At 46.6% G+C, this 27,513-nt stretch overlaps 3 protein-coding genes across 9 annotated transcripts in view; 1 reads left to right on the top strand and 2 right to left on the bottom strand.

The window, feature by feature from the left end:
• Nucleotides 1-662: 662 nt before the first annotated feature.
• On the bottom strand, nt 663-3,859 carry th2 (tyrosine hydroxylase 2). Its single transcript, XM_057022305.1, has 12 exons — nt 3,577-3,859; nt 2,801-2,975; nt 2,629-2,717; nt 2,492-2,559; nt 2,358-2,408; nt 2,112-2,257; nt 1,743-1,878; nt 1,589-1,658; nt 1,406-1,462; nt 1,213-1,308; nt 990-1,123; nt 663-912 (listed from the first exon to the last, which is right to left on the bottom strand). Exons 1-12 carry the CDS (start codon nt 3,817-3,819, stop codon nt 747-749), a joined length of 1,431 nt encoding a protein of 476 aa, XP_056878285.1. The 5' UTR covers nt 3,820-3,859; the 3' UTR covers nt 663-746.
• A 1,820-nt stretch (nt 3,860-5,679) lies between these two features.
• pah (phenylalanine hydroxylase) lies at nt 5,680-20,783 on the bottom strand. Of its 2 annotated transcripts, none has more exons than XM_057022311.1 (13): nt 20,673-20,783; nt 12,576-12,695; nt 9,839-10,022; nt 8,670-8,758; nt 8,125-8,192; nt 7,619-7,815; nt 7,394-7,529; nt 7,241-7,310; nt 7,119-7,175; nt 6,954-7,049; nt 6,515-6,648; nt 6,232-6,347; nt 5,680-6,107 (listed from the first exon to the last, which is right to left on the bottom strand). In XM_057022311.1, exons 1-13 carry the CDS (start codon nt 20,730-20,732, stop codon nt 6,064-6,066), a joined length of 1,371 nt encoding a protein of 456 aa, XP_056878291.1. In that variant the 5' UTR covers nt 20,733-20,783; the 3' UTR covers nt 5,680-6,063. The 2 variants fall into 2 exon arrangements, with proteins under 2 accessions (XP_056878291.1, XP_056878290.1); XM_057022310.1 differs by lacking the exon at nt 20,673-20,783 and adding an exon at nt 13,373-13,764.
• Nucleotides 20,784-23,968: 3,185 nt separating this feature from the next.
• LOC130519108 (uncharacterized) overlaps nt 23,969-27,513 on the top strand; it is a 36,010-nt gene continuing 32,465 nt past the window's right edge. For 2 of the 6 annotated variants that reach the window (XM_057022259.1, XM_057022256.1), the window contains exon 1: nt 23,972-24,283. In XM_057022259.1, the coding sequence (XP_056878239.1) occupies nt 24,122-24,283 (162 nt within the window). In that variant the 5' untranslated portion in view covers nt 23,972-24,121. Of the gene's footprint in view, nt 24,284-26,590; nt 27,337-27,513 lie in introns of those variants that run through there. The other 4 variants (XR_008948230.1, XR_008948229.1, XM_057022260.1 and 1 more) reach the window with 4 other exon arrangements.

Raw genomic sequence — 27,513 nt, 5'->3', positions numbered from 1 at the left:
TCACCGTTGCTACGGCAGCCTGCTTTTGTTTAACACTGCTCAGATTGAGATATGAGAGAATATTAAGAGCTGGACGTTTGCTTGGAGAGTTTGCACACTCAAGCTGTAGCTCACGCCTTCGTGCTCCTTCTTGTCCACAGCACGTTTTCAGGCACTGCTTGGTTTAGTGCACAGTGTGCGTATCTGCGTGCACGGAGCGGCGAGCAAGGCTGATGATTTGTGCGTCCCACAGATGCCGGTTAATGAGATCCGATACGTGCTGACGCCCTCTTGGAGATCAGACTTCTGGAGGTCCATCCGGAGAGAAAAGACTCCGCGTCAGCAGAGCCGCCCGGCTGTGGTCGGCTCTCGGGTCCCGGTGACCTGGCCATACGGATGTTCTGGGCCCCAGCCCTGGCACTGGCCTTGACCAGCCGAGGGAATATAATACCTAAATCGTTCATAATTAGCTCTTTCCTTCTGCTTAATAACACACGAAGGTGAAAAGATTCCAAGACTTCTTTTTCTTTTTTTTTGTCTAGATGTAAATTGTGGGTTTGGATTTCTGAGGCTAGCAAATGTCAACAGTCCCCGTTGAGTATGGTCCGAGCTCTTATTTCTCCCGCTGGCAAATGCCAAATCTCTTTGTTACCACCTTTTCTATGATACTCGGGGAGGCAGGCGACACTAAAAGAAGTCTTTATTTCTTTTTGACTGCACGGTGAACCTGTACATGGTCAAGAGAGTGATGTCTTCTTCTGGTGCCCTCAAGATGAGCTCAGTTTCTCCAAGGCGTCCTGGAGGACCTTCATGTCCTGCCTCATCTTGCTCAGAGCATTTTGGATCCTGCAGGGCTGATCCAGAACCTCCACGGTGCAGGTAAGCGGCTCGTAGCGCACCGCAAATGGCCGCTTGATGGTTGCAGAGTACCTCCTGGGAACGTGATGGTAGAGGGGTTTAATAGCCGTATGGGCGCAGCTGTGATAAGCTTGCATGATAAGCAGGATCACCTCAGCTTCAGTTTAGCATCCTCAAAGCTCTCAGACACAAAGTAAACGGGCTGGTAGGTCTGGTCCTGGTAGGGCTGCACCGCCGTCTCCTCTGGGATGAACGGCTTGTATTCCGGCTCGTTCGACAGAGCGTGCTGGAAGGACAGGCCCAAGACTCGTCACGCCAGGGAGATGGTACGCGCACGGCCACATGTTTGGGTGAGAACATCTAAAGCAGACTCACAGTCAGTTCCCCGTAAGACGACAGGAGTCCGGCGCCGTACGCCTTCACTGAGCCGTTCTGCTTGCAGAGGCCAAACTCCACAGTGAACCAGTACAGCTGCGGATGGAGGAAACGGTCAAGTAGAAGCAGATGTGAGGGGAGCGGCGCAGTTCTTACATCGGACACTAGAGGGTGCTGAGTGACAACAACGCACCGTCGACAGCTTTTCAATGTCTTCATCTGAAACCCCGAGCGAGGCGAGTCCGACCTCCTGGAACGACGCAGAGCAGGTGGCAGTTCTGCACGTTTGTCTTGACTAGAACAATGACATGTTCCCCAAATACCCCCCCCCCCCCCCCCCCCCGAGCTCAAGCCTGTCCCAAAGAGCCAAAGTTACCTGTGAGAACTGGGCATATTCTTTATCTGCCAGCATGGGGATGTGTCCCAGTAGCTCGTGGCAGCAGTCCCTGTGGGGGGTGGGGGGGGGGGGGGGGGGGGGTCAGTACAAGGTCAGACTGATGCAAGGAGGTCAGTAAAGAGAGACAACTCACGGTTCGGGAGAGTGCATCGGAGCAGACGAGTGACGGACGTACTGCGTGCACTGGAACACCCTGAAGGCCAAACTGTTGAGGAAGTCCCTGGTTGACAACAGGCCGGCAACTGGGCGGAGCTGGAAACCAGTCCTCTCTGGATGGAACAGACACACACGTTATCTGGTGTCAAAGCCCGATGTGTAGCGGCTATTCCTTTGATGGATAGCGAAGGGAAACATGGGGAATAAGTCCAGTTATTATACGTCTGCCTTTGAAATTCAGAATCAGGTGAGCTGGGGTCACATTTCAGGAACCGATGGGAGGGAAGAGCTGGTCGGCGTCTTAAGCTCGTGCTCGGAACGTGGCGGGACGCTGAGCGCGACTCACCTTTCAGGAAGGCGGAAACGTCTCTGAGCTGAGGGATGCGATCCTCTCCGTAGCCACACTCCTGCTCCAGCTGCTGCAGGCTGTCCAGGAACTGCCGGCAGGCCAGGCTGGGGTAGACGCTGCGCAGCTGCCGGTACACCTCCCTCCTTTAACCGCCACATCACACCAGCGCGGCGTCACATTTCAGCACGTTTTGAGATGCAGCAAGCTAACAATTAGCTTTTATAGATAGCTTTTGTGGCTCACCATGTGGACAGTTCTTCTGCTGTGTACTCCACCGTGGGCAGAGGGTCCCCCCTGTGGTCCACACAGAAGAACCGAATCATTAAGGGGTGTTTTGTTTAGTTTCCTTTAAATACGAGGGAAGATTTCTGACTCACTGTTTGTATCTGGAGGCGAGCTCGGCGATGAATGCCCGCCTTTTTCTATATTCTGGATCTCGGTATCCCTTTAAAAACCATTTCAACGTGTCATTTTGCGTGCCGATCGACAGCGTTTCCATGTCTTTAGTACTCACTGGATGACCCTGGTCCAGGTCCGGATCGAATTTGGTGATCAACATGTTGCACCTGTCCAGGTCTTTTAGTTGTCGTGGAAACCAGGGACCTGTGATGTGGACAGGAAGAGAGTTTCAATTAAAACCTTTAAATTTGCATGAATCTGCATCACAGGAGGCCGGCGGCCTTCACCCTTCTCCTCTGGCACCGAGCGCACGTCCTCCACGATGCTCTTCAGCGAGTCGATGAAGACGTCCACGTCCGAGCCGTGCACGTCACACCGCATGAAGAACTCCAGGTCGGTGGTGCCGTTCTTTGAATTCCTCCCAGGGCGGCTTTCGATGTGCAGGAGTTTGGCATCAAATGTCTGTTCGTATATGACAGAAAGAATTCATTTATTTGAATGAAGGCGATTAAAAACGGTTTAAATTTTCTTTAATCTTTTGTCACGTTGGATTTTGGAAACCTCTTTATAGTGTTTAAACACAGAACTACCACATATTCCTTCAATCCCAATAGAATAATTTGGGATTATCAATAAAGAGCCACACTATCATACAACAGTTATATCTGTTATATACTGTATATATATATATATATATTTACAGTTATATCATTTTCCCTGTTCTGAGGGTGAAACCAGATTAATTCCAAAGGAAACTAATTGAAACTAGGAATAAACTGGAAATTTGTGTATTATTACATCTTAAAAATGAAGAAGTAATTACTTCTTGGAATAAATATGTGGAAATAATCATATAATTATCGCCTAAAAAGGATTTTGTTGGTTTTGCTTATTAGGTAAAAATGAGCCCAACACTATAAAAAATACATTCTTAATTCCAGTCAAACTGTTTTTGCACATTAAGTGTAAATGTACCGATTAAAATGGAGAAACAAATCGAGAGAAGAATTCATTCTCTAATTAACCGACCTTTATTCGGAATTTAAATCAATTTTCTTCTTACCTCGAAGATTTTCCCGGTTTTGAAGAACCCCGCATTCTTCTCGCTGCTGAGAGTGAACAGGACGTTGAGGCGGACTCTGTCCAGCTTCTCCTCGGACCCGGACCCGGACCCGAACCCGTCCCGGTACCTGGAGGGCCCCGGGGAGCCCTCGGAGCTGCTGCTGCGCTCCCGGCGCGCATCATCGATCAGGTTCTGCTTCCAACCGCTGAAAGGCACCGCCTGCGGGGCGCTGTCGGTCTTCATGTGCGCGGGGTGCGTGTGCGGGGTGCGTGTGCGTGTCAGCCTCACCTCCGCGCAGGTTTAAATAGTTTTCCATCACAGGGGCTTTATGGAAATGAGTGGCGCAAATGCACCACGTGTGCATCGCGGGCTTTTTCTTTTCCCGGCGCCTCCTGCGTCATGTTATTACACATTTATGCAAATAAATGCTGCTTTTAGGGGGGAAGTGAAGGTTTTTACTCCAAAAATAGATGCGTTGAACCGGAACCGACCATTGCGGATGAAAAGCGGGGTCACGCACAGAAATATCTTGGCTTCCTAATCATATCCCCCTTTATGTGTGTGAGGGTGATGTTTGGTCACCCTCACACATGGTGTTAGCTCAATAAAATCTAGAAAAACTGTGTGAAATGGATGATTTGGTAATGGTGTAGTGCCTGCAGGGGCCTTAAGGGCTCCCTGTGGGCTGTGTTTTACACAAATAACACATTGTGAACAAAAAAATTTTGAGTACGTATGAAATCCTATAGTATAATAATGTTCATTAACCATCTGTACCATCCCTCCTGTTGAGACATGGCATGGCCCATGGCTCACTAATGCTGCCCATTTATGCATATTCCGGGGAAGGATTGGCTTGTTTCCTATGGTTAATAGTCCTTTGTCATCCAGTTTGGCTCCTCGCTTCTTCCACGTGGCCTTTTCTTTTTCTGGAGCACTTTGTTGCATTTCTTTTAGAATATCATTATCTGCAGGTTCTAAGGTAAATGATTCCTCATTATCAAGAAGTGTGTTGTTATTTGCTGCAGCCTTTGCGGCTCTGTCAGCAAAGGCATTGCCTTGTGAGACTGCGTCTGTGTTGTTAGTATCTGCAGTGCATTTACATACAGCTATTTTGCGTGGCTGCTGTACTGCAGCTAATAACTTTTTTAACAGTTCTGCATGCATGACCGGTTTGCCGGTCGACGTTTTCATCCCTCTTAAATTCCATTGTTGAGCAAACACAAACAGCGTGGAAAATGCATATTGACTATCTGTGTAAATGGTAACATCTTGTCCTTTGCTTAATTCACAAGCACGTGTGAGTGCGACGAGTTCTGCAGAATAGGAGGAGGGAAGTGATTTCGCCTCCACCACCTCAGTTGCTGTAACTACTGCATAGGCAGTTCTAGTGCGTCCACAGTCATCTTTTCTCAATGATCCATCCACAAAGAGTGTCTGTCCTGTAGTCAACGCGACATCACTGAGATCTGGTCGCGGCAGGACCTTGGTGGAGACCTCATCCAGGCAGTTGTGCTGGTGTCCCTCTTCTGCGGTGGGTAGCAGCGTCGCTGGGTTTAAGGTCGTGCAGCGACGAATCGTCAGATTGGGCTGAGACAGCAACACTGCCATGCAGGAAAGATGACGTGCGGGCGACAGGAACGCTGTCTTACTTTGTAGCAGCAGTATTGACACTGCATGTGGAACTAGCAAAGTTAGCTCATGATATAGCACCACTCCTGCGGAGGCTTTTACTGCCTCAGATGCTGCCACCACTGCTTTAACGCATGGCGGGAGTGCACAAACTACGGGATCTAGCTTGTGGGAGTAGTAGGCCACTGGCTGCCTCTTATCTCCGTGCTTCTGCAACAAAACTGAAGTCATAAAATCACCTTTGCAATCTACGACCTGCTCAAAAGGCTTCCGATAGTCTGGCAGCTTTAACACTCCAGCACTTACAAGGGCCTGTTTTGTGTGTGTAAATGCTTCTTCAGCTTCAGGGGTCCATGTTAACACATCAGTCATTGCTAAGGGATTATCATACATCAATGCTTGTAAAGGGGCAGTTATTTTCACATGTGCAGATCTGTTTGTAGTTGGGAATTATGAGACAGGGAACAAAGAGAAAGGAGGAAAATCCTTTATTTGATTGCCATGCATATACTTCATATAGTACTTTATATATGTGCAAGAAAAACTAGCTAGTTTTGCCCTAAATCTCCATGCTAAAATGTCTGGTTAACATGATTTTTGTTAAAAATCTTAATCATGAAAACACTTTTTCTTAACTGCTCATGCACATAAAACATTTTATCAAGCAAGAAAAAGATGAGTAATCATGTCAAAATCATATTTAAATAGCCTTATGGTTTAAAAAATAGTACTGTCATCTGCATGTTTATATTTGGTTTCCACACAAAAAGCTAAATATGGACTCTTTTAAAGCAAGCGATGACCAAAAGGAATGAAGATGCTCTTTGAGAAGCCCGGCTCTCGCTCCACGGGCCGTTACTGCAGTTTACGCAGGGCTTCACACAGTTTTCCCATTTCACCTGCAACGACAGGAAAGGTGGTGAAGCGGCCGTACAGATCTCCCAAACCTGACGTGGCTGTAAGAAACTGAGGAAACCGTCCAGTCTGAGGGGATACAACTGGAAACAAGAGGGCGACACGTACTGCTGATGCAGTCGGCCAGATTGGTGAGCTGCTTGGTGTCGTCCAGCACTTCAACGCTCTGGGTGTAGGGATTGTAGCGCACCGAGAACGGCTTCGGGATGGTGGCGGCGAATTTCCTGTGGAGCGGGAAGATGTTAAACCCTTATGGCTCCGTGTTCTGCTAAAATTTCCGGGGATTGTACTGCTGACCGGTGTGCATCAGGGTGATATTTATGAGTTACTCCAGTTCTGTTCAGTATTGTGCTTTGTATATTTATATTTATGTTGCTTCAAGGGACCTCACCTCACTTTCTCTTTGGCATTTTCGAAGCTGTCGGCAACAAAGTAAATAGGCTGGTACTCTGTGATGGGGTATTTCTGGAGGCAGGTCTTGTCGGGGTCAAAGGGCAGAATTTTGGGCTTGTCCGTCAGGCAGTACTGCAAAAAAAAACACAGAGAAGAAACAATTTCTCCGCGCGCCGCTATTCTCAACCTTAAACAGGAAGTGCGGCATCGCTGAGTGAACATCCTCCGCCGGTAGCTGCTGATGTAATGCGTGACCTCGGCAGCCAGCTGCTCACCCACTGACTCACTGAACCTTCTCAGCCGCACCCCGCTGGGCCGAGTCTGACTCCCCCAGTGACACATTGAACCGGGTAGACCACTAACCCACTGCCTGTTGTGCAGCCGCGCCAGTGACTAAACAACGGGTCTTTCTCGATTTCACGGTTCGCCGTTCCTACCTGCAGCTCGCCGAAGGATGACAGCAAGCCGGCTCCGAAAGCTCTGATCTCAGAGCCCTGATTGCACAACCCGAACTCCACGGTGAACCAGTACACCTGAAAAACGCGGGCAAGGTTTGCGTTAGCATCTCCCCAGCGCGCCCAGGCGTGAATTCTGATACTCACAGTGGCGAGTTTCTCAATGTACTCATCAGGAGCTCCAAGAGAGGCGAGACCGATTTCCTACGGGCACACGCGGCATCAAAATCCAGTTCGCGAGCGATTCTTAGAAACATTTGTCGCCGTACCTGTGAGAACTGAGCAAAGCTGGAGTCGGCAAACAGAGGAACGTGGCCCAGCAGCTCGTGGCAGACGTCCCTGCGCGAAGAAGGGATCAAAAACAGAATTGGAATGCGGCCGAAATGACGGCTTCTTGACGACTGCTCTCGGTGAGCCCTCACGGTTCAGGCGTGTACGTGGGCCTGGAGCTGTGACGGATGTACTGCGTAGAATGGAAGACCCGGAAGGCCAGCCCGGCCAGGAAGTCCCGGGATGAGAGGAGGCCGGCCACCGGGCGCAGCCGGAAACCTGTGCACGCTGTGGAGATGGGAGAGGAGAGGGGGAATTACACCGTTAGCTAGTTTCATCAGCGCTCATGCTGAGTGGAAACCATTTGAGGGACTCACACTGAAGGAATCGAGACACATCCTCCAGCTGCGGGATGTTGTCCTCCTTGTAGCCGCAGTATTTCTCCAGCAGGGGGAAAACGCGGTTGTGCTCGCGGCAGGCGTGCGTCGGGTACAAGGTCTTCAGTTCCCTGAACACTTTTCCCCATGTGGCCTTTTCATCTTCTGTGTACTCCACTCGTGGGATAGGCTGGCCACTGCCAGGAGTCAGACAATACAACATTATACATTTTTAGGTTATTTGCTTCATTTATCTCATTTATTTGGAACTATCTAAGTGGTATATCAACATTTCCTGTCTTTTTCTTTATGCTGTAGCAGTCAACAACCTTTTTCCCTTCACGGCTATACATGAAACTGCCCTCAGCGCTCCTAATCTGCCTGTAAATAGTCCTTAATTGTGCACACAAAGACACATAAAATCCAGTTCATATGGTTTGTTAGGATAAACTACCGCTAGCAAGAGGCACAAACCTGAGCAAACAAATGCAAAGAAAGGAATTTACTGTCTGTAGTTGTAGGCGATGTCAGCAAACTCTTTCCTGCGGAGTCTGTACACCTGATCTGTGAAACCCTGACACACACACACACACACACACACACACACACACACAGACAGGCATGTTAGATGTGATGATCGCAGCGCCGACATTTGAAGCTAAATCAAAGTGGAAATCCTCTGCTCGGGCTGAACCCCGGTGGCCTCTGACAGCATTACACACTCCGTCTCCAATGAAAGCGGGCAAATGCATATTCAGATGAAGCCTTTGTAGAGAGCTCTTCAGCTAACCATGAATACGTTTCTCTTTAAGGCCTGTGGCAAAAGGGGGCAATTATCTATAATTATAGGGACACGATTAAAGCACTGACATCAACTTGTGTGTCTCGACAGTTTTCCATTAGAATAGATGACGGGGTGCAGCCTCTCATCTCCACGGGCTCATCTTTTAGAAGGCGTGAGGGGGGGGTTCACGCACGCACACACACACACACACACACACACACAGACACACAAACACGGGCAGGATGTAACAGATGAGTCAGTCCTTACAGGGTGATCAGCATCCAGCTCTGAGCCGTAGCTGAGGATCTGGTTGGCGAAGCGGTCTAAGTCCTGGATGTCATTAGGGAACCACGGAACTGGAGAATAATAACAAATATTACACGTTAACCACCCCTGTTTATGTTCAACACACACTTAGTCAGGTCGAATCTCTTAAAACTGCATTTAAAGATGTCAAAACATATGTAAATTCTTTTTTTTTTTTTAAATAGAGTCCTTCAATGCTATCATTTGGGTCTGGGGGTGTTAAAGACGCATCAATTTATCTTTAATAAGAATAAAGATGTGGAAATAATGGTCCAACCTGTGATGTAAATAAGCGCGGTGTAAACTGGTATGGATGGGGACTGATTTTTTTTAAATTCTGCAGGACAGCAGTCCGAGGTCATCTGCCTCTTCATAGGGATTTATGACAGGGTGAAACAGCGGGGCCCGTTCATTAATCTGCATTTGTGCACTGTGGTCCAGCCTGAGGCCTCCAGACAGACAACAGGAGGCTGCCAGGCTTCTCTATAAACAGGCAGGCTCCAAAAAGGGCCATAAATATCCGCTCATCTACTTGACCCTGACCGGCAGACCACAGCGTGACAGCGAGGTCAAAAGCGGACCCATGGTGGCCCTGTCTGTCACCGCCTGCCGTGACCTTGGCATGTTCTGCCGCCCCGTGTTGGTCTGAGACGGCCACACAGGCTTCCTCTGTTACACCAAGCCTGTAGCTAAAATAATGTCATTCTGGAAACGACTAATAAAGGGGTCCAAATGTGGCCCGGGGGTCATCAGTCACCCTGGCGACGCTGGCTGTCCATTAGTGAGTCTGGTTGTGCCCTGTTGATAAAGAGAGCTTTTTAACCAGATTGCTACCAGTGTTTTATTTTTAAGCCACGCTAGTTAGCTGCATGGCTCTGATGCCGATGATGATGACCCCCTCCAGCGTTTCCGGACCAGGATAAGGGATCATAAATGAATAAAAATGAGAAAATCCTCCACTGTTGTGTGGATTAGCAGAGACCCAAATGCTCTTGTTCAGAAGTGATCCTTGAGCTTGATTTGCCGCATTTACACTTCAAGAAATTCTTTTGGATGCGGGTGATACGCGCTCTGACCTAGGACCTCTGTTTGGTTTTTAATGCATATATATTTTAAACCGGCCAAAAGACCTGTGTCCTTCTCTTTGTTGCGTGACAGCTCGTGCACGTGGCCGCTGATCTCTGTACGCAGGCTGTCGATGACCTCGTCCAGAGCCTGGGAGCAGGAAGTGTCCACGTTGATGAAGAACTCATACTGGCCTGTGTTTGTGCGCGAGGGACGAGACTCGATGTGGGTGAGGTTGATGCCTTTCTCCTGTGGTCACATAGACACAAACTCAGATTACCGCTGCTGTTCATATTTACCCTTTAATAGACAGGCTGTTGCAAGTTCGCGGGTTGCAGCACTGTATCTACTTCACCACTAGAGGGCAGTGTTCGACCAGTTAACGCAAATGAAGCTCTCCCGCCCCGCATCTCCCGCAGGCTGAAAGATCTGCGCATGCTACACTTGACAGAGTACACTGTGGTGCTTCAGAGTAAATATGTTGAATAAATAGTTCAGCTGCGGGCGACAAACAACCCGGGGGTGAACTCTCGGCTTAAGAAAATTCAACTGTACTTTTGGAAGATGTTTCACCTCTTATAAGAGATGACTTCAGTTCTAAATTAACTGGTTGGAATCCCAGGAGTTAGACGCACTCAACACTGTTGTGAGAGGTCATTTACACGTGCGGTGTGAATGATTGTGAAACTTTGTGGGGAACTGTCCTAGGTCCACCATCCACAGTTCATACAACTCTGGTCCAGCTGAATGTGTCCAGCTGGACATCTCTGGGACCTGGGGGACTGAGGACATTAGTCGACAACCTGAGGGATGTTTGGAGGCTTTGTTAAGTTTGAGTGTCACAAACACACACAGCCTTGACGTTTGCCTCGTAGATGTTTTTCAGTGAGAGATTAGAGAGGGAGTTTTACGTCTTTGGCTTTGGGCTAAGAAATGAGGACGGCATGTGAAGCCGATTCTCCACTCTTCACCCATCTGGATCCCATTCCACAACCGAGTCAGATTACTGACGGTGCCGCTTTCTGCTCAGGGTTGAATGATGAAATATGCCTCTTTACATACTATTATTACTGTATTTAAACATTCTGAAACACGTAGCACGAGGTCTGAGAGTAAAGGCAGGACTCTGATACGAATTCCTGAAGATAAACATTTTTTTTTATCCAGCGTTTAAGACCGGCTTTATTTTCTTAGAAAGTTGAATAATATCTGTATTTCTGGGCCATATTTCGGCAGCTTAACCAGCCTAAATCCTAAATCGGCGAACAGAAGGGGGTCACCTAATTCCCTGATCCATCGCACCGATTTAAATCCGGCGACATCGAACCTCCCGTCGCTGGGGCCTGGGGTCAGGTACTCGTCACATGATGGCCACGCCGCCGCGTCACATGCGTTTGAGAATTCGGGAGATTAAAATCTGGCGCTTAATCTGACGCGAGTCGCTGGTTCAGTCGGCGGAAGGATTTTTCTTTCAAATAGGTTATCATCTGGATTCTGTATGCTGTACTGATGAGTGGCGTGTTTCGGGGGGGAGGGGGGACCGACATGTTTAAAAAAGAGGGGGATGGGAGGAGAACGAGGGGGGTGGAGTAGGGGGAGGATGCAGAGAACGGATGCTCATAGGTTCGAAAAGGATCCTGCTGCTTTTAAAGAAGGGTTCTTCCATATGGCATTGAGTGATGTAAGCCCACCTATAACTCCGCCCCCAACATGTGGCTGCAAACGCCTGGTGCGCAACACCCCCTGTTATGGGATGTTTTGGAGATGGAAGCAGTTTTGACTGCAGATAGAGCAAACTTGAACCTTGATGCACATGAAGGGACGTGTGTTTGAACAGAGGTCTAAACAGCCAATCACTGGTTGCATGTGTGTGTGTGTGTGTGTGTGTGTGTGTGTGGTCACGTACGCAAGATCATGACAACAACAAAAAGTTGTGCCAGGTCGCCCGGTATGACAGTTATCCTGGTCCAATGTTTGTAAGAGGAACTCATTCTAACGAGTACCGTGTTCTGAAGCGCAACGTCTGTGGGAGGCACCTAAACGCAGCGCGAACGTGCACTTTGGGAGTGTCGTGCACCCGTTCGGGACCGCATCAAAGGATTTTTCTCTTTGATGAATCCTAGTTTTAAAAGCCCCAACACCAGATTCCGTTCATGGAATTGTTGAGACACTGGAATGGCCAGTGTTGTCTTGCGTCACTGGATCAAAGAGCCTTCATCGTGTTTGCTGTCGTCTGATTCGCAAACACCAGATAAGCTCAGTTTGTTTAGATTTTAAATTGAAATCAATGTGATGCATTTTCACTCTTTTCAAAAATAAATAATCGGCTCTTAGTGGTTTTAAATCTAAACAACAGCATAGAGACTCGTGGTAGGTTTGCTTTGCTTGTCTTGGTTGACGTTAACCGATAACTTTGTAAACCAGGGAGCATACACACATACATGAGGAAATCGATATCGCTGCGCTAGCATGACTTAGCTTAGTGTAAACAACCACAGTGACTAGCTGGGCTTGTAATGGGTAATAAAACATTTCCATGGTCCAAATCACCATAATTAACATATGGCTAATTGTTCCACACACCATCACATGGAACAAAGCGATTTTTTGTGCTACGCTTGTGTTAAGCTAAACTGCCTCTACATTGAAATATTGTTTAACTTAACATTGCTGCATCTTCATGCTTCAAAATGTCAACAGAAAAGTTGTTCATCCATCTGAGATCACAAACAAACTCAATTATGTGTGAAGTCACACACCGGGACCCCCCTGATGATGAAGGTCAGCTGTGCGTCAGCTTACCTCAAACAGCCTCAGGGCCTTGGCTAGCGCGCCCACCTCCTCGTTCAGGGAGAAGATGCAGGAGATCACCTCCGACTTCCTGCCTGTCTCCTCCTCCAGGTACATGGAGCCTCTTCTCTTCTGCACAAACCCATTTAATCCCACCTCAGGTCTCGCAGCTCGCATGTTTCTCATCACGGTTTCATTTTTATGTGCCAGGCAGACACAACGGGCGGCACGTATCCTTGGGCGTGTGACCCCAGGGGTCTTCGAAGTTATTTAACCTCTGAGGCTGAGGATCTGACCACGTGACACACACATGTTTTTTTAAGCAGAAGTGGCTAATCACCGAAACTTCGGCCAACATGTGCACTGCGGTCTCCAATGAGTTTCTTCGTAAAGTAGGAGGAAAAACTATGAAAGTTTTGTTGGGTCATTAACCTTGAAGGCTACTCATGATGCTTCTCTGAGAAGCTGCTTTTCTTTTATTATATTTCATTTTCCATCCTTAAATTTGAATTTGCAATCGTACAGCATGTTGGCAAACAGATAAACGTCGTTCCTCAACCTGCATTTCTACCTAAAGTTGTTTTAACCGCACAAACTGAATCTCAGCCATCATCCAGCCCGCAAAACTACACTTTTACCAGACTTTTCTGGTCATTCTCCCCTATTTAATCCCCCCTCCAGTGCAGCTCCCTGACCTCCATTCAGCCTTTTGTCTGCAGGAATATTCCAGGTCACAACACCTCTGGCCAGCAGGTGTGTTTATTCAGACATGCTGGCCTGTTTAATAGCCTCCTCTCTGCCATATTTACCCTGCTGCCTCCTTCCTCCGCTGTCTCCGACCCTCCGTGGTCTTTCTCCAACGCTGCGTCCATGTTGCTGCTCGTCAGGTGAGGCGACCCACGCGGGCTGATGCTGATCGTTGACAGATGGGTCCGCGAGCCGCCCCCGTCCGTTTTATCCTACCCCTCTGCGCGAGGCGAGCCACGTGACTCGACGCCCCCTTCCGCGTCGGTATGTGACGGTCGGCGGGAAATTAAACCTGCGGGTCTGTTTTTCCCGCATTGGAGCTTCCGACCACGTGTGTGGCGATATTTGGTGAATTAATGTCACGGTCATTCTGCAGGCTTTGACTACACTCCTGAAAGTTTCCCAGGGAATCTATGAAAACTCGGACCTGCGGAATTATCTCGTTTCGTGCTATGCTAACCTGCACCATGGAAATGTACAATATCAACAAAATACGTGTTCTACAGAAGTTAACATAGCAATAAAACTTAACAATTATTGTTGTTATTATTACGGTGATCTAATTTAGTCTAAATGGTAGGGTAACTTGAAGTAAATGCTATGCTAATAATTAGCCACAGTAGCGTTGACGGGCTAATCTGAATGTACGGACAAATGTTGGTTTATTATTACTGTTTTATTCATAGTTATTCTGATATTAGCAAGTGATAGAAGTAAGGCAATGTCGATATTAATTCCTTTGTCATTCATTATGACAACTAATATTTAGACTCCAGAGATGGTTAATATGACCATATATACTTTAAATATATATATGTATGCTAAATGTATATATGTATGTATATATACTTTATATACATATATGCACAGTAGTTACAAGGTTGCACAGCATATTAGGTTTTTTCTTTAGTCAAGCTCAGAGGTAAGGAAACTAATTTAATTACAGTTAATTAACATCCATTCAAGATTCAAGATTGACTTTATTCATCCCCGTAGGGAAATTGAACCATAACTTTCTGAGTCATTTTGTTAACAAATACACAATCACTGGCTGTCACATAACTTCCTTGGAGGAGCTAACAAATATCTTAACATTTACGGTGATCACTGTTGCTGTGAGGCTTTTTATTGCTGCAAGAATTACTTTTTATTGTCTAATAAAGGTAAATCAATAAAAACTTGAGTGCTAACACTCCACGGTGGCTAATATGAATAATAGTTTACATCCTAATTTGGTGAAAAAAAAAGACATTTAAAAAACTGAATTCAGAGATTTCCTCCTATTTAAAAACAAAGAAAGGATTAATACCACAAAGGTAGAACAGAGGAAGCTTTATTTTCCTGAAAGTTGAAATACTCAAGGTATAAGAGCCTCCAATTATACCGAGAGGTATCTAGAATAGAACGTTATATTTAACAATTATTTTTCCCCTGGTTTTTTTATTTTGTTTAAAATGATTCTTGGAGAGAATGTGGATGGAAGTTTGTAAACCTCTATCTGTCGGCTCTCGTGCATAAAACAAAGCTCCTAACCACTTCCTCGGCACCTTTGTGGTTAAACAGGTACATTTTTTTGATAAAGCCTGAATAATATTCCATTAATAAGACGTATTATGAAAAGTACTGCAAAAATTAATGTAACCTTATAGATTATGTCGTGGTGACAGCGTTTCAACATCGTCATTACTCGGAGTTTTGGAGTTTTCCAGTTACACCTGCCCCACAGGTACCACAAGGGGGCAGTGTAGTTCTGCTAATGATAAAATCATTTGAAAATGTTCTGCAATAGATAATAGAAACGGCTCTTTTCTTTGGTCTTTTTGCCTTTAAATGTAAAACACCAAAAACAAAACAATACAAGAGAGACTTGCTTTACCAACCAGCTGATTGTTTTAAAGGAAAAGGAATGACACAGGGTGGTTTTTGCCCTGTGAGAATGAATTAGTTCAGGAAACTTCACATGATTGTGTGTGGAAGCTTTGTTTGAAATATCTGCTCCATCTGCCTGGAATTGACTGTACAAATGATGGTTTGATATTTTTTTTTAGTAATCAGTGTATCTTATAAATTTAATGCTTCTTTCATACAATTATTAATGTCACATTAGGCTCTGGCTGCTCACACCACAGAAATCCACCACTACTTTTAAACCTTAAACTTTAGCTTAGACCTCGTGTTCAGAAGGTACCTAGCTGCGTGTTCATGCCCCCAAGTGACAGAGAGGATCAAAAATACGTCAGCCAAATTAATCAAAATTCAAAGCTAATATAGTGGTAAATCACAAACCAAAGTCAGTCGACTGGAACATAAGTCGCCGCTGCACCGCCTCCAGTCTCCGAGGTACCGGAACGCTCACCGTACCAACTGTACCTCTCCAGACTTGGGTCAACACCCGATACCACCACCGCCAGTTCTTACACCCAAAATCAGGAGTCTTCTCTAAGATTGGAACAGGCTCCCCTTTCCTGAAGCCTCGAGGGTATGAGACCCCGGAGGCCCCAGATTATGTATGTCTAAAAGAGTGGTCAAAACTGTCTTACCCTGCAGTTTTGTTTCAGAAAACAGAACAAAATGGACCCAGTCAAAGCTACAAAGGCACCAGTTATTCTAGCAGTCAAATTATCTCTACATAATACACACACACACTTAAAACTCAGCCTGAGCAGTCAGTGCACAGATGATTATACAAAACGTTCAGTGTCTAACAGAATATCACATCAATCCATGTTTACATGAATCAGAGCTATCTTGTATGAGGAGTCACAACTTAAACTTTATTAATGCACACGGGGTTTAAACTGAAGGCCGATTATACAGCAAACTCAGAGGTTTAACTTTAGCATTGAAGTTTTTTAACCCTTCAGTGCACGATGCGCTCCTGCACCCAGTCACTTGGAGGGAAATAAAAAAACAAAACAGCGCTCGTCCGTCCCCCGAATGTTCCCACAAACTGTCGTGAACGCGCGTCAAAATTGCAACCCACGCTAACGTTGCTAAGCTGGCTGAGCTAACTCTAATTGCTCAGTGAATCAATTTATATTTATACTGTATCTGCACGTACATTAACCCCCCCCCCCCCCAGCCATCTTGTACGGTGATTGGGCGGAACCATGGTTTTTTTGATGTTTATGGCTCCCCCCAGTGCACCAAGGGGACACGCCAACGATCTGATACAAAGCTGAAATTGCTCTAAAATCATGCAAGATTACATATTGCACCTTTAATACCTTAATCATCATTGACGCTGGCTACAAAAGCAAATAGCCGAAACAGAAAGCGAGCTTTTTTTAATCCTAGCAGCCAAATAACAGGATAAGAGTGACCCAGAATGTTTTGTCACATTTGTGTGTGTTCGGATTTATTTATTTAGAGGGCGCTGCAGGGCCAAGCGGGTCAAGTCGGATCATGCTAGTCCAAACACACAGACAGCCAATTTCCTTCAGGGATAATGGGCCTCTCCAGCGGTCAGTAATTTGCAGATGGATCTCTTCAGTGTCTCATAAAACTGCCCCTGTTCCCCCGAGTCCTCTTCGCTTCGCGCCCTAGACGGAGAGCTCCCCACCGGGCCATTTACTGTCATTAATGGCGATGGAGACAAACGCTCATTTATCAGCAGAAGTGGTACAGTGTGCGCCTACAATGGCTTTTCTCCATAGGGCTCCAGTCTCTTTCACACACTGAGGATCCATTCTCACTCTTAATGATCGGCCAGATGCGAGTCACTTTCACGCAGGCTGCTAGAGCGGAGCTCTTTTACCCGCCGCAGCTGTCCTCTCTGAAAAATAAAGTCACGATTGTGCTACCGGCTTTTATCATCATTACGGTTCTGGGGAAAAAGTCCGGTTGGACGAGAGAACCGGCTTGAGCAGCTCGTGGCCATGCAGCAGGAGTGGCGGGGGTGCTTAGAGATGATAATTCCTTATAGAGTTGTGAGGTTCCTAATTGTGCCTTCATGAGATGGGTGTGATAAATGGACTTGTTGAGGGACATCCTGCGAGGGTTGTCCACATGTGCGCCATCGACGGGGGGGAATCCTCTCCAGACTTCTAGCCACATTGTGTAGCCTCTTTTCTGAGAGCCGGGAAGCAAGAAAGAGGGGAGGGGCTGGGGCGCGAGCGGGGGGGATAGAGCAGAGAACAGAGAATGAAAGTTTTGAGGCAGCAGCACTGTTGTAAAGGCGAGTGAATGAAAGTGGAGGCCGTGCAGCCAGCCACATGGGCCGTTCTCACTCGGGATAATGGAGGCCCCTCTGTGCTTCTTAACCTCCTTGTCACATGCTGGGAACGGGCAGCCGTCCACTCTCACTCACAACAGGCACGCTCAGACACGCTCACCCGCTGCATAATTGAATTTTAGACCCGAGAAAGTCAGCCCTGTCCCTGGCAGGGTCCCCTCATCCACGTGGCCCCGACAGGAACTTTCCCAGGATCAGCATCTCACCCGCCGAAGGCCGAGGCGACGCTGGGAGGTAGCGTTGACAGCAGCCTCGCTCGTTGTTGTCGAAAGCTAGGACCCAGGGAAACCACCCGGCTTCACGACACAGACAAATCTCCAGTTCTAGTGTTTCATGTGAGTTTAATACCAAAAAAAGGCAAACCGCTCCTGAAAAGATGCACAATCATGCTGACTCCAGGACTCTGCTGGATGCCTGCAGACATTCCTTTTTGAACAGAAGGCAGCCAGGGCCGTCTCCAAGAACGTTGGTTATCGCAGATTACGTTGCTTGTGTCGGCCTCATATTCCGAGATCCCATTTTCCGAGGTCATAAAAGGAATCTTGTGGCTGTCAGCTGTTGTGCAGGAAAAAGAGCTTAATTTGTTCTGCAGACCCTGAGGTTGCATCAGCAGGTCTGTATTGTCCCACGTTACAGAGGCGTTTCCAACCAACGTCCCGTCAGCCGCCTTTGGCCCGTCCTGCTGCCGGAGTGAAGGGCCCAACGGAGTCCCCTGTTGAGTCCGTGACCTGTACTGCAGCCAGCCTGTAGGGGCTGGTTTGCCAACGGCCAATAAAAGAGCTACTGAGAAGATTGTTATTTAATTGAAACAGCGCCTCACACAGGCCTTATTTGGATCTACAGGTGTTTCACTTGCATAAAGAATGTGAAACGCTGCTGAGGCGTGGTGTCGGCAGGTGCTCGCGGCTTTTTCGATCCACACACACGGCCGAGATGGAGATTAGATTAGTTGTGTTTTAACTGGGACAAAGTTGAGGCCCTTAAGTGAGGGGGGGGGGGCGTTCTTGTTAAAGCTGCGATGTGTAGACAGCGTGTGTGTTAACGCCCTGAGGAGGGTGGGATCCTGAGCCTCCCTCCTGCCCCTCAGGCCGGCCACTTCTTCGGCGTGGCCATGTGGGTCACCGCCCTCGCCAGCTCTCTGACCAAACACAAAGGGCAGCTCCTCCCCGCAGCCGCGGTCACTTTCACCTGTCAGTCAGACTTTTGCTGTCACCCAGAGGGTGCGCAGGGCAGCTGCAGGTGAACCTTTAAATGCTTCTTAAGGGCAAACTCCTGTATTTCGTACAGTTTGCCGGCAAAATGTCGCAGTCGGTCTTATTCTCCAAAGCTGTGTTGTATATTACGCGGACATACGTTTGAAATTCTGCTGAGTCATCAGCCATTTTGTCCGTTGTGTTTACCCAGCCGTCCCTTTACTGTCAATGCAGGGACCCGTTTCTTAATGAGAACTCTGTGATTGAGTGATGCTCATGCAACTCGCCACACAATGGCTGCAGGTCTGCGTGACTCCCCACTGTAAACACGGCCTCAGCCTGCAGGACATGATCCCATCCAGGGCTGACAACTTCTGTCTGAACTGTGGGTGTGTGTGCCTCAGTGTTTTGTTTTTCTAAAGTCAATGCCTGTGTATTAGAGATAAATCTTATAATCTAAAGCATTTATTACTATTGTTGGACTCATATAAAAATAATAATTGGTCTAGATTTTAGTTTGTTCAATGTTTGTTTGGAAAAGTTAGCTCTTTGACAAAAACCTTCTCTGACGGCCCTTGTGGACATGTTCCATATAATTAGCCTGTTAATGATGACTTGGAATTTACTGGGGTTTTTTTGCCTGGAGCCCAGCCTCATTTACCATCTTTAATATGCTGATTCTCCACTGTCTTTTGTCTGATTTGGCTTTTAACAAAATTAGCAGAACATCCTGTTACACCTCAGTTGACCCGCTCATGTGGTCACTGAGGTCCGTGAGAACAGCTGAGTAATGGTGAGGCAGTCGGTGGACGAATAGCAGCCAAAGAATTTGCATTCAACTCGTTTTGGATACCCCAAAATGAGCGCGACTTAATGGCTCTTAATTTCAGTCATCTTGCTCAAAAATATGTTCCGGCCATATGTTCAACAGGGCCAGCTATTAGCATAGGCGAGCAGAGACAGTTAGGCATAGGCATTAGCAGAGGCAGTTCCCTAGACTGCCATCTGCTGGATGAGGAACCACTTCAAATCTATCAAAATAAAGTAAAACAATCATATGATTTTTGAAAATGCCTTTAATTTGGCCTAGGACACCAAAACGGCTCTTTGTGGTCAACAAGCGTAGCATCAAACTACCCATAAATGCAACTGCAACTCCCATTTACACCAGCAGAGGGCAACGTTCTCCTGACAAACTCCTTCCAATCAGCGTCCCTCTTCATCTGCTCCTCCCAGCATGCAGCTCCTCTTGGTCCCCAGTGGCTGCCCCTCCCATCAAAGCCATAACCTCTCCTAATCCCCCCAATATATACACACATTCGTGCACGCATGCACACACACCACACACACATACACACACACCCTTGTTGCCCTGGAGACAGCTCAGAAGAGCAGGTGATGCATTGACAGGGAGCAGATGGTTCCCTGTGGAGGTAAGCATGGCTGAACAATGCTTCCATATTCATCATAAAGTCTCTCTGTACACAAATAACTTTAAAGTTCAACATATCCGGTTTTCTCCACTTCCTGTTGTCGATTGACTCTTGTGGAGGTTTTTTGTCCACTTTTTTGTCCAACTCTACTTATAATTAAGTACTTTCAGAACAAAAACTGCTATACCTATAACATAAAGTTCATATATTTGTGGTGTGATACTTAAAAAGTGACATCTACTTCTGTCAATCAATGCTTTCACCCTCAGAACGCACATGTAACAATCACCCACACTAAAATGAACTGTCCACTAATAACAGATTTGTCTTTTTCTATATACTGACATTTCGGAACAAGAGGCAAAACAATGGGAGATTAATACCAACTCAGTCAACCAAATAATGCTAAACTTTATCAAATGTGGTAGCTGACTATCCATCTCTAAATGAGCTCCATCTTCTGGGGGCTGTAAGCTCAAATCAGCAAATAAAAAAAACTCACCTCCAAGGTTGCCAGCACAGTGGCAATTTCTATCTTTGTGAGGACTTTCATCAATATCATGCATTTGCCAGCCCCTCACTCTAACATTAAAAATAAATATCCAACCTTAGAACCTGTCTTAAACCCCAGACAGTCCTCGCCTTGCAAATGACCATTTTTTTGTACTTCCTGTTTAACATGCATGACAACACACAAACACTTGTTAACTCTTCTCTATCAGGCAATGACGAGTTATCACGCAGAGGCAGTGTCAGATATTCGCTGGCCTGTTTTAAAGCAGTAGGTTTACAGTATTTAGGGGGGTGAGGGGACAGACAATAGAGGCTCCTCGCCCTGGCCTCCTTTGCGCTTGTGTTCTGCAGGTGTTTGGGAGCTTTTTTTTTTTGCTGCAGTAACTCACTCGTCTAAAGAAGCTTCTTCTTTAGCCCCTGTCTCCCCTGGAGATAAAGTACAGACACCCCACTCTCTCTGTCGCTTTCTTTCAGCTAACTCCTGAATAATCCGGTAACAATGCAGAGCTGTGAGGCGGTGTGCAGCGATTCGCCGGAGGCCTGACTTGTATTGGGGTGCAGCGAGGGTGGGGGCATAATGGAGATCAGCTAATGCATGTAAAACACTGCATCCATTTTTTTTTTTCCGAACAAGTACTAAAGGAAAAAAGTGTGCGGCACAATAGACGTTCCGAGGCACCGTGCTTAACCCGCCACACCTGGAGCACACAACAGGGGGTGAGAGTGGCAGACCGCCACCCCCATTCTTCTTCACCCATCATCACCAGCACCACAGCATCTATCAATAAAGAGTTGGCTGGGGTTCCAGGAGGAGGGGGCTGCCTGTATTCATGGCCTGACTATGATAAAGACGCACAGTGAGGAGCCATTCAAGAGCCCTGTGCCTATAATGGAGTCACTAATAGGTGCCTATTCAGCAAGAAAAGTGTTTTTTAGACAAGAAAAAAAAAGTTTGGAGGAAGCAACAATCACTTTGTCTGCTGCCTTGTGTATATAAAATTTATGCAACCCTCCACCTCCTCCACCCTTTTCCAACTCTTTTGCCTGTCTTTTTTCCCCTTCTCTTTAAAGAGCGTCACCGGTGAATAGGCGACATGCACGGTTTGGAGTCTTCCTTTCATCCTCACTTGAAAATAAATTCAATGGTCTGTCCTCAAGGGAGTCCAGTTCAGCCACAGCGACGGGGATATACTGACATGTGCCCGTCCTCCGTCTCCTTTAAACTGAAGTAAATCCATTTAGACGGTTTAAAAACTTCATCTGCTCCATCAAACCTATTTTTGTTCTCATTTAAGTGTCACTACAGAAAGGTTTTTAGAGTTTCCAATGTATTTTACCGCAGAGAAAATGCAGAATAAGGAATATTTGATGAAACATCAGAAAACCACGCAGTGTGTGAGCTCAGACTATTCACAAATATTTTGAAACAAATAACGTGAGGCATCTCATCTCATCACATAATGGCCCTTGAATACCCCGAATACATTGCTGCATCCACCCTTTTCACCCAGATCCACTTTTAAACGGTTCTTCCCAGTTCTTTCCCAGTGATGGCACCCAGCAGGCACATGTGGGTGAGCTAACTAATCTTGAAATGGTGCAACCATATTGAAGGAGGGAAAGACTAATCCGAGAAATACTGCGACCATATTGTGCCGGGTGTCAAAGGGCTTAGTGGACAGATTGATGAGATGAGGAAATAACGGAGCGAACCGTGGAGGGAGGCAGGAGGAGGGGGGGGTCCCAGCATGGCATGGTCGCCAGGGTTTGGAGTGAGAGCAGGACTCCCTGCAGGCCTGCTGGGCAGAGCCGACGCAGGTCAGCGCTCTTTGATTCTGGTCCCGCAGATGACAAAGGGCAGCACGCTGTGGGCAGGGCTGATTTCCTTAGAAGTGCATGAAAGCTCTTGTAATTGTATTTTTATGTGTTTGTGAGAGGCTTTGTCAGCTTTTGTCCACTGATTTATGTGTTTATTTTATGTGTCAATGTGGGAGTGAAAAGATTTCCATCTAAAAAGCACACACATCTTTATTTTTTCCAATTTGTAACAAAAACAACGCATTATTTCTATTTGTGCAGCATAGTTGGGCGTTATTTTCACAATAACTCATTGAGATATTAAAAATAAGTAACAATATTTGGATTGGGAATAATCTTAGTATCCTCCTGTTCCTTATCTTGGTTCAATATCTTGCCTGATATTCACCCTCTAAGCAGATGGAAAAATCAGGAAACTGTCTCCAGCTTCCAAAAACAAGTTAACAGATATCTGTTTGGCCAAGATGCTTAGTGAAGACGTAGTTTAACATTCTGAGACTAGAGAGACCAAAAAAGGAGGATGGTCTGATGGTTTGAATTTCTGTTTTCAAGTTTTCTTCAAACCCCTCCACAATAGCTGTGATTTCCAGCCTAGCTTTCCCTCGCTCGGTGCATTTTCTCCCGGTGTCCTAGCAACCGCAACTGCCGTCTCTGGATTACCCAGAAAGGCCAGTGCGGAGCCCCCGCGGGGTCGAATGGATGGAGACCTTTGGGTGTTTTATTAAGGGACACATGAAGCAGAGGTTGATCCTGATCGCAGATTGTCTGGAGAATCTCCACAAAGTCTCCAACAAGTTTTAGAGAAATATTTGATCTGCAAAGTGTGTTTGGTTTGGTCACCATGGCAAACAATGACTGCTCCACAACCCTTGTTAATATTACACTAAGTGTGTACTTACTGGGCTTTTCCTGCATGCCAATCTGAATATGAAGAGCCTCAGAGTGAAGTCTCACTCCAGATAATAAGCTTTGATTGGAGATGCAGATAGAGGGCTGTTCAGAGTACACACACACACACAAACACACACACACAGGAAAGCACACACACTTGACTCGGCTCTGATTTGTAAAATTGATAGCGTCCCGTTGTTTCCACAGAGCTAGCCGCTCTATGCCCAGTAATGTAATTAAGGCCAGGAGATTTATGGTGCTGTGTGGCAGCTCAGAACCTGATCCATGTTGTGTCTGGAGTCAGGCTGGAGAGGCCTCACTTTGTCCAGCTGGTCCTGGCCGCTGCTCTGGCCTCTTTCTCAGCGCTGTCCACTTCTTAATTGAAAGCTTTGGTTTATGGTGAGGCTCGTTTTTGTGCTCCAGGTGGAAGGGTCGAATATTTTCCTGCAGACATGCAGGAAAATCAAAGGGGAGCCTTCTTGAGTATCTCTGCTTGCATAAGAAGTCAAAGAGTTAGACCAAGTTGGTAATTATTAACAGCCATAAGCTATTTAAATAGCACAGTTCTTAGCCTCCCACAGAGAGGCATTGCCTGGTTCCTGCCCCTTTAAGCAGGAAGGAGTATTAAAAAGGTTTGCTTGTTACTTGAGTGTTCTACTATTCAGGGGCTCTGGTGGCAAATATGTCCACTTTGTTAAAGTAAATGTGCAAAACTAGACTTTATTTAAAATGCCTGTGGTCGAGAGGAGACGAGCTGCAGCGCCTCAGTGGGGAAACGGTCCTTCCAGACATCAGGATTTCAGGCACCACCGGCAGCCTCTGGCTCTGCCTGGACGCCCAGTCGGCACCTGGCCGCCAGGCGGCTCCTGCTCCGCACGCCACGAGCACGGGGTGAGTCTATCCATGCCCACCCAGCTCTTCCTAAATCCACAGCTGTGCGGCCCCGCTGCCGCCACCGCCCACAACTTCAATATCCCGAATGAAAGACACGTCAAACGCTGCTGAATGAACCCCATGTAGAGGACATTAGAGGGAAGATCCGCAAGACCCGGAGCATCTGTCCACCTCTCTGACACTAATGAATGTTAAGTAGTTTAGCTGCTGGTGTGCCACTGTCCCACAGGTCAGTGTGCCTGCTGGTGGCAGCAGGCTGATGCTTTTGTCACGGTGCGCCAACCCCCCTGTGTGACATCTAACATGGCTGGACCGGACTCCTCTCACAATCCCAGCACCAATAGTTGCCATATTGATCTCCTTTGCTTGCAGATTAAAGCATAAAAGAATCTCTGTCCTGCCAGTGGGGTTCTCCGCTGACTCCCAGGGCTCATTTCAGGGTCACAGAGCGCTTGCAGCCTCCTGACCCGCACCCCAACGTGAACACACACAAATGGTGATGCAGGGGAGGATGGAACCCGTTCCACGGCAGAACCCCATTAAACAGGATTGGTTGGATGCTCACATTCACAGCTCATTGTAGCTGACCCCAGGCTTTTCTCTCCCCCAGTCTGGATGCTCTTCTCTTCTGTCTCTGCCTCTAACCTGCCTAAAGACATGCTGAGGTGTTCACCCTGGCCTTTTGTTTGCCATTGATGGCTCATCCTTGTCAGTTGTGTTGCAGTGAATTGTTGAATCCCTGTGGTATGCTTTTAAAGTTTAGTCTGATCTTTGGAAACTTTGTAGCTCTTTGTCTTCAGGTTATTGGCTTAGAGACAAAATCCGTAATTTACGCCTTAGAATTTCAGTCAAGTGTCATTACAGTTGGGTGGCTGATTTTGATATATCTTATGGATAAATCTATTATTTAAATTATAAAAACTAACAAAGCACATAGTGAAAGTGTGTAAAGCAAGAAAAATGTCTATTTTAATAATGAAAAAAAGGTTGACAGCAATTTGGAAAATCCATCCTTATAAGTAAGTAAGTGTAGCGCCCCTAGTGGCGCACATAGGTAGTAAACGCGTGCAAGTTTGTATTGAAAGTAGTCACTTTTACATTTATTATCAGTAATAACAGGATTGTCGTGTTAGGGATTGACTGCTTGGGGGTTGCATGAAGCTAAATTAAAGCTCCCCAACAGTGTGTAGAAGTCTATCTGTCCATCTTTGTTGTTCTTTCTGTCTGTGATGCAAACACACAGACTTCGGGGGCCTACTTGACCCCAACAGTGATGTCACATGTTTAGTTTTTGACATTTAGCATCCGTCAGCAGCAGAACCTTTTTTCCTGTTTTCCCGTGAGAGGAGCTCTGATCTGCTGCTCCCTCCCCTCAATTGAACGTTGATTAAATGTCTATTAATGTCCCCCGACTCAAATACAGAGCATAATCGGGCCAAACGGAATTAATAAACCATCCAGAGCCGTGTTCGGGAGAGAAGGAAGGGCTCCCATGAGAATGACAGATGGTGTGAGGAATCGCCAGAGAAAGAGGAGGACGTGTGGGAGAGGGGATCAAGCAAGAGCAGCAACCACTTTGGTGATTAGCTGTAAATTGGTAATTTAATATAGTCTATTCCACCTCATCATTATTGATAAGGCTGACCATATATGACCACATTTTCCCCTGCGTTGCTTCCTGTCTGCTCGGGTGCTTCCAGCAGACGGAGGACATCTTGGTTTCTCCTTAATCTCATCATGTGAATTGGGCAAGAAAAAAGAGGTTCATTGATCAATTTAGAAAAAGCAAACATGCTTTTAGTTTGGCTGATAGGTCAAACGATGACGTCAAAGGAAGGAGGACTGTTCAATAAGGCATTTTCACTGAAGCAAAGAGAGAGTTAGCGTTTAAAACAGGTGGCGTGATTCTCTTTGTTTCGAATTTTGTGTTGTGTTTTGTGGTGAATTATGATGATGCTGACGAGGCTCGCTTTACTACACACCCATTCTGGTTGATATTGTAGCTCATGTTGCTAATATTAAGTAACGGTGCTGCTGTGGAAACCCTAAAGTTAGTTCAAAGTGGATTACTTTGAGGTGGAAACTTATCTTTAACAATCATTCAGGACCCGCTTTCATGTATGGTGACAGAGTAACTAACTATGAGAATGGAAGTAAGTCAGCTAGTTAGCATTATCTTGATCATTCTAATACTAATAAGAATAATAACTGATTTGCTTTATTTCCTGTTTTTCTTGTATTTCCTGTTTCAGTTCACATCATTAGTCCTCATTGTTTTCACAGGTTATTCCAAAACCCAAACCACTTCATTCAGCATATAATTGGTATCCACGAGGTCACTCGGCGCCAAACAGCCATTAACTGGAGGACTGGTTGTTCTTTCTGTTGCTTTTCTTTATTCAGCTGCAATTAAGGATCAAGAGCTTGAGTATTTCTGGAACCATCTGCATAAACGTACATGATGTACTTGCGAGTGGCGTTCATAGAAACAACACCCAGCATTGAGCCCAGCGCCACGCCAGTGCCAGTGCATCAAAGAGGAAGAGACACACACATCAAGGCCCATTGTCCTCCTGCCCTGTGAGTCCCTTTGCCCCCTGTCACCCACTCTGGGCTGGGGTTAGAGCCCATGAATGAGGGGTGATTCCTGGGAGGATCTGCTCTCCTGCTCCCTGGAGTGGACCAACTTGGAGCTGAGTCGGTGCTTCTGTAAGCTGCCAGGTTTCGCAAAGAGAGATGGATGAGCCGGCCTGGTGGCTGCTGGGCATGGGCTGGTGAGGCGTCTCCCGTGATTGATGAGTTAACACAGCGTCCCCCTGCTCTGTGGGTCAAACTGGTGCACCCTCACCATGAAAACCAGCACACTGACCTGAGGAAGCTACACGATGGGAAGAAAGGGGAAGAGTTGAGGAACAGACGCTTTGGAAAGTGAGCAGATGTTGGAAAGGCTTTGTGGGCGTGCGGAGTCAATCACAGTCTTGTGCAGCTCAGACCAGAGGAAGGCCTCACAGCAGCTCAGTAATCAAGACAGAGGGGTTATTAATGCACTGGTGGCTTCCGAATGTCTCTAGAGAGCTCTCTCACTGTGTGCTTTCACTCATTGTTCTCAGCCACTGAAAGGAGTTCATCTCTATTGAATTATCATGACTAATCATTCCCAGTTTAACTCGTTTTAAATTTAAAACCTGCCGTCCCCACATTCTGTTATCAATGCACCTTTTGCTCTG

This window comes from Takifugu flavidus, chromosome 22 (assembly GCF_003711565.1).
Source record: "Takifugu flavidus isolate HTHZ2018 chromosome 22, ASM371156v2, whole genome shotgun sequence".
In the NCBI taxonomy this organism is placed as follows: Eukaryota; Metazoa; Chordata; class Actinopteri; order Tetraodontiformes; family Tetraodontidae; genus Takifugu; species Takifugu flavidus.
The sequence above is the reverse complement of the archived record's forward strand: the minus strand, read 5'-3'. Positions and strand labels throughout refer to the sequence as shown.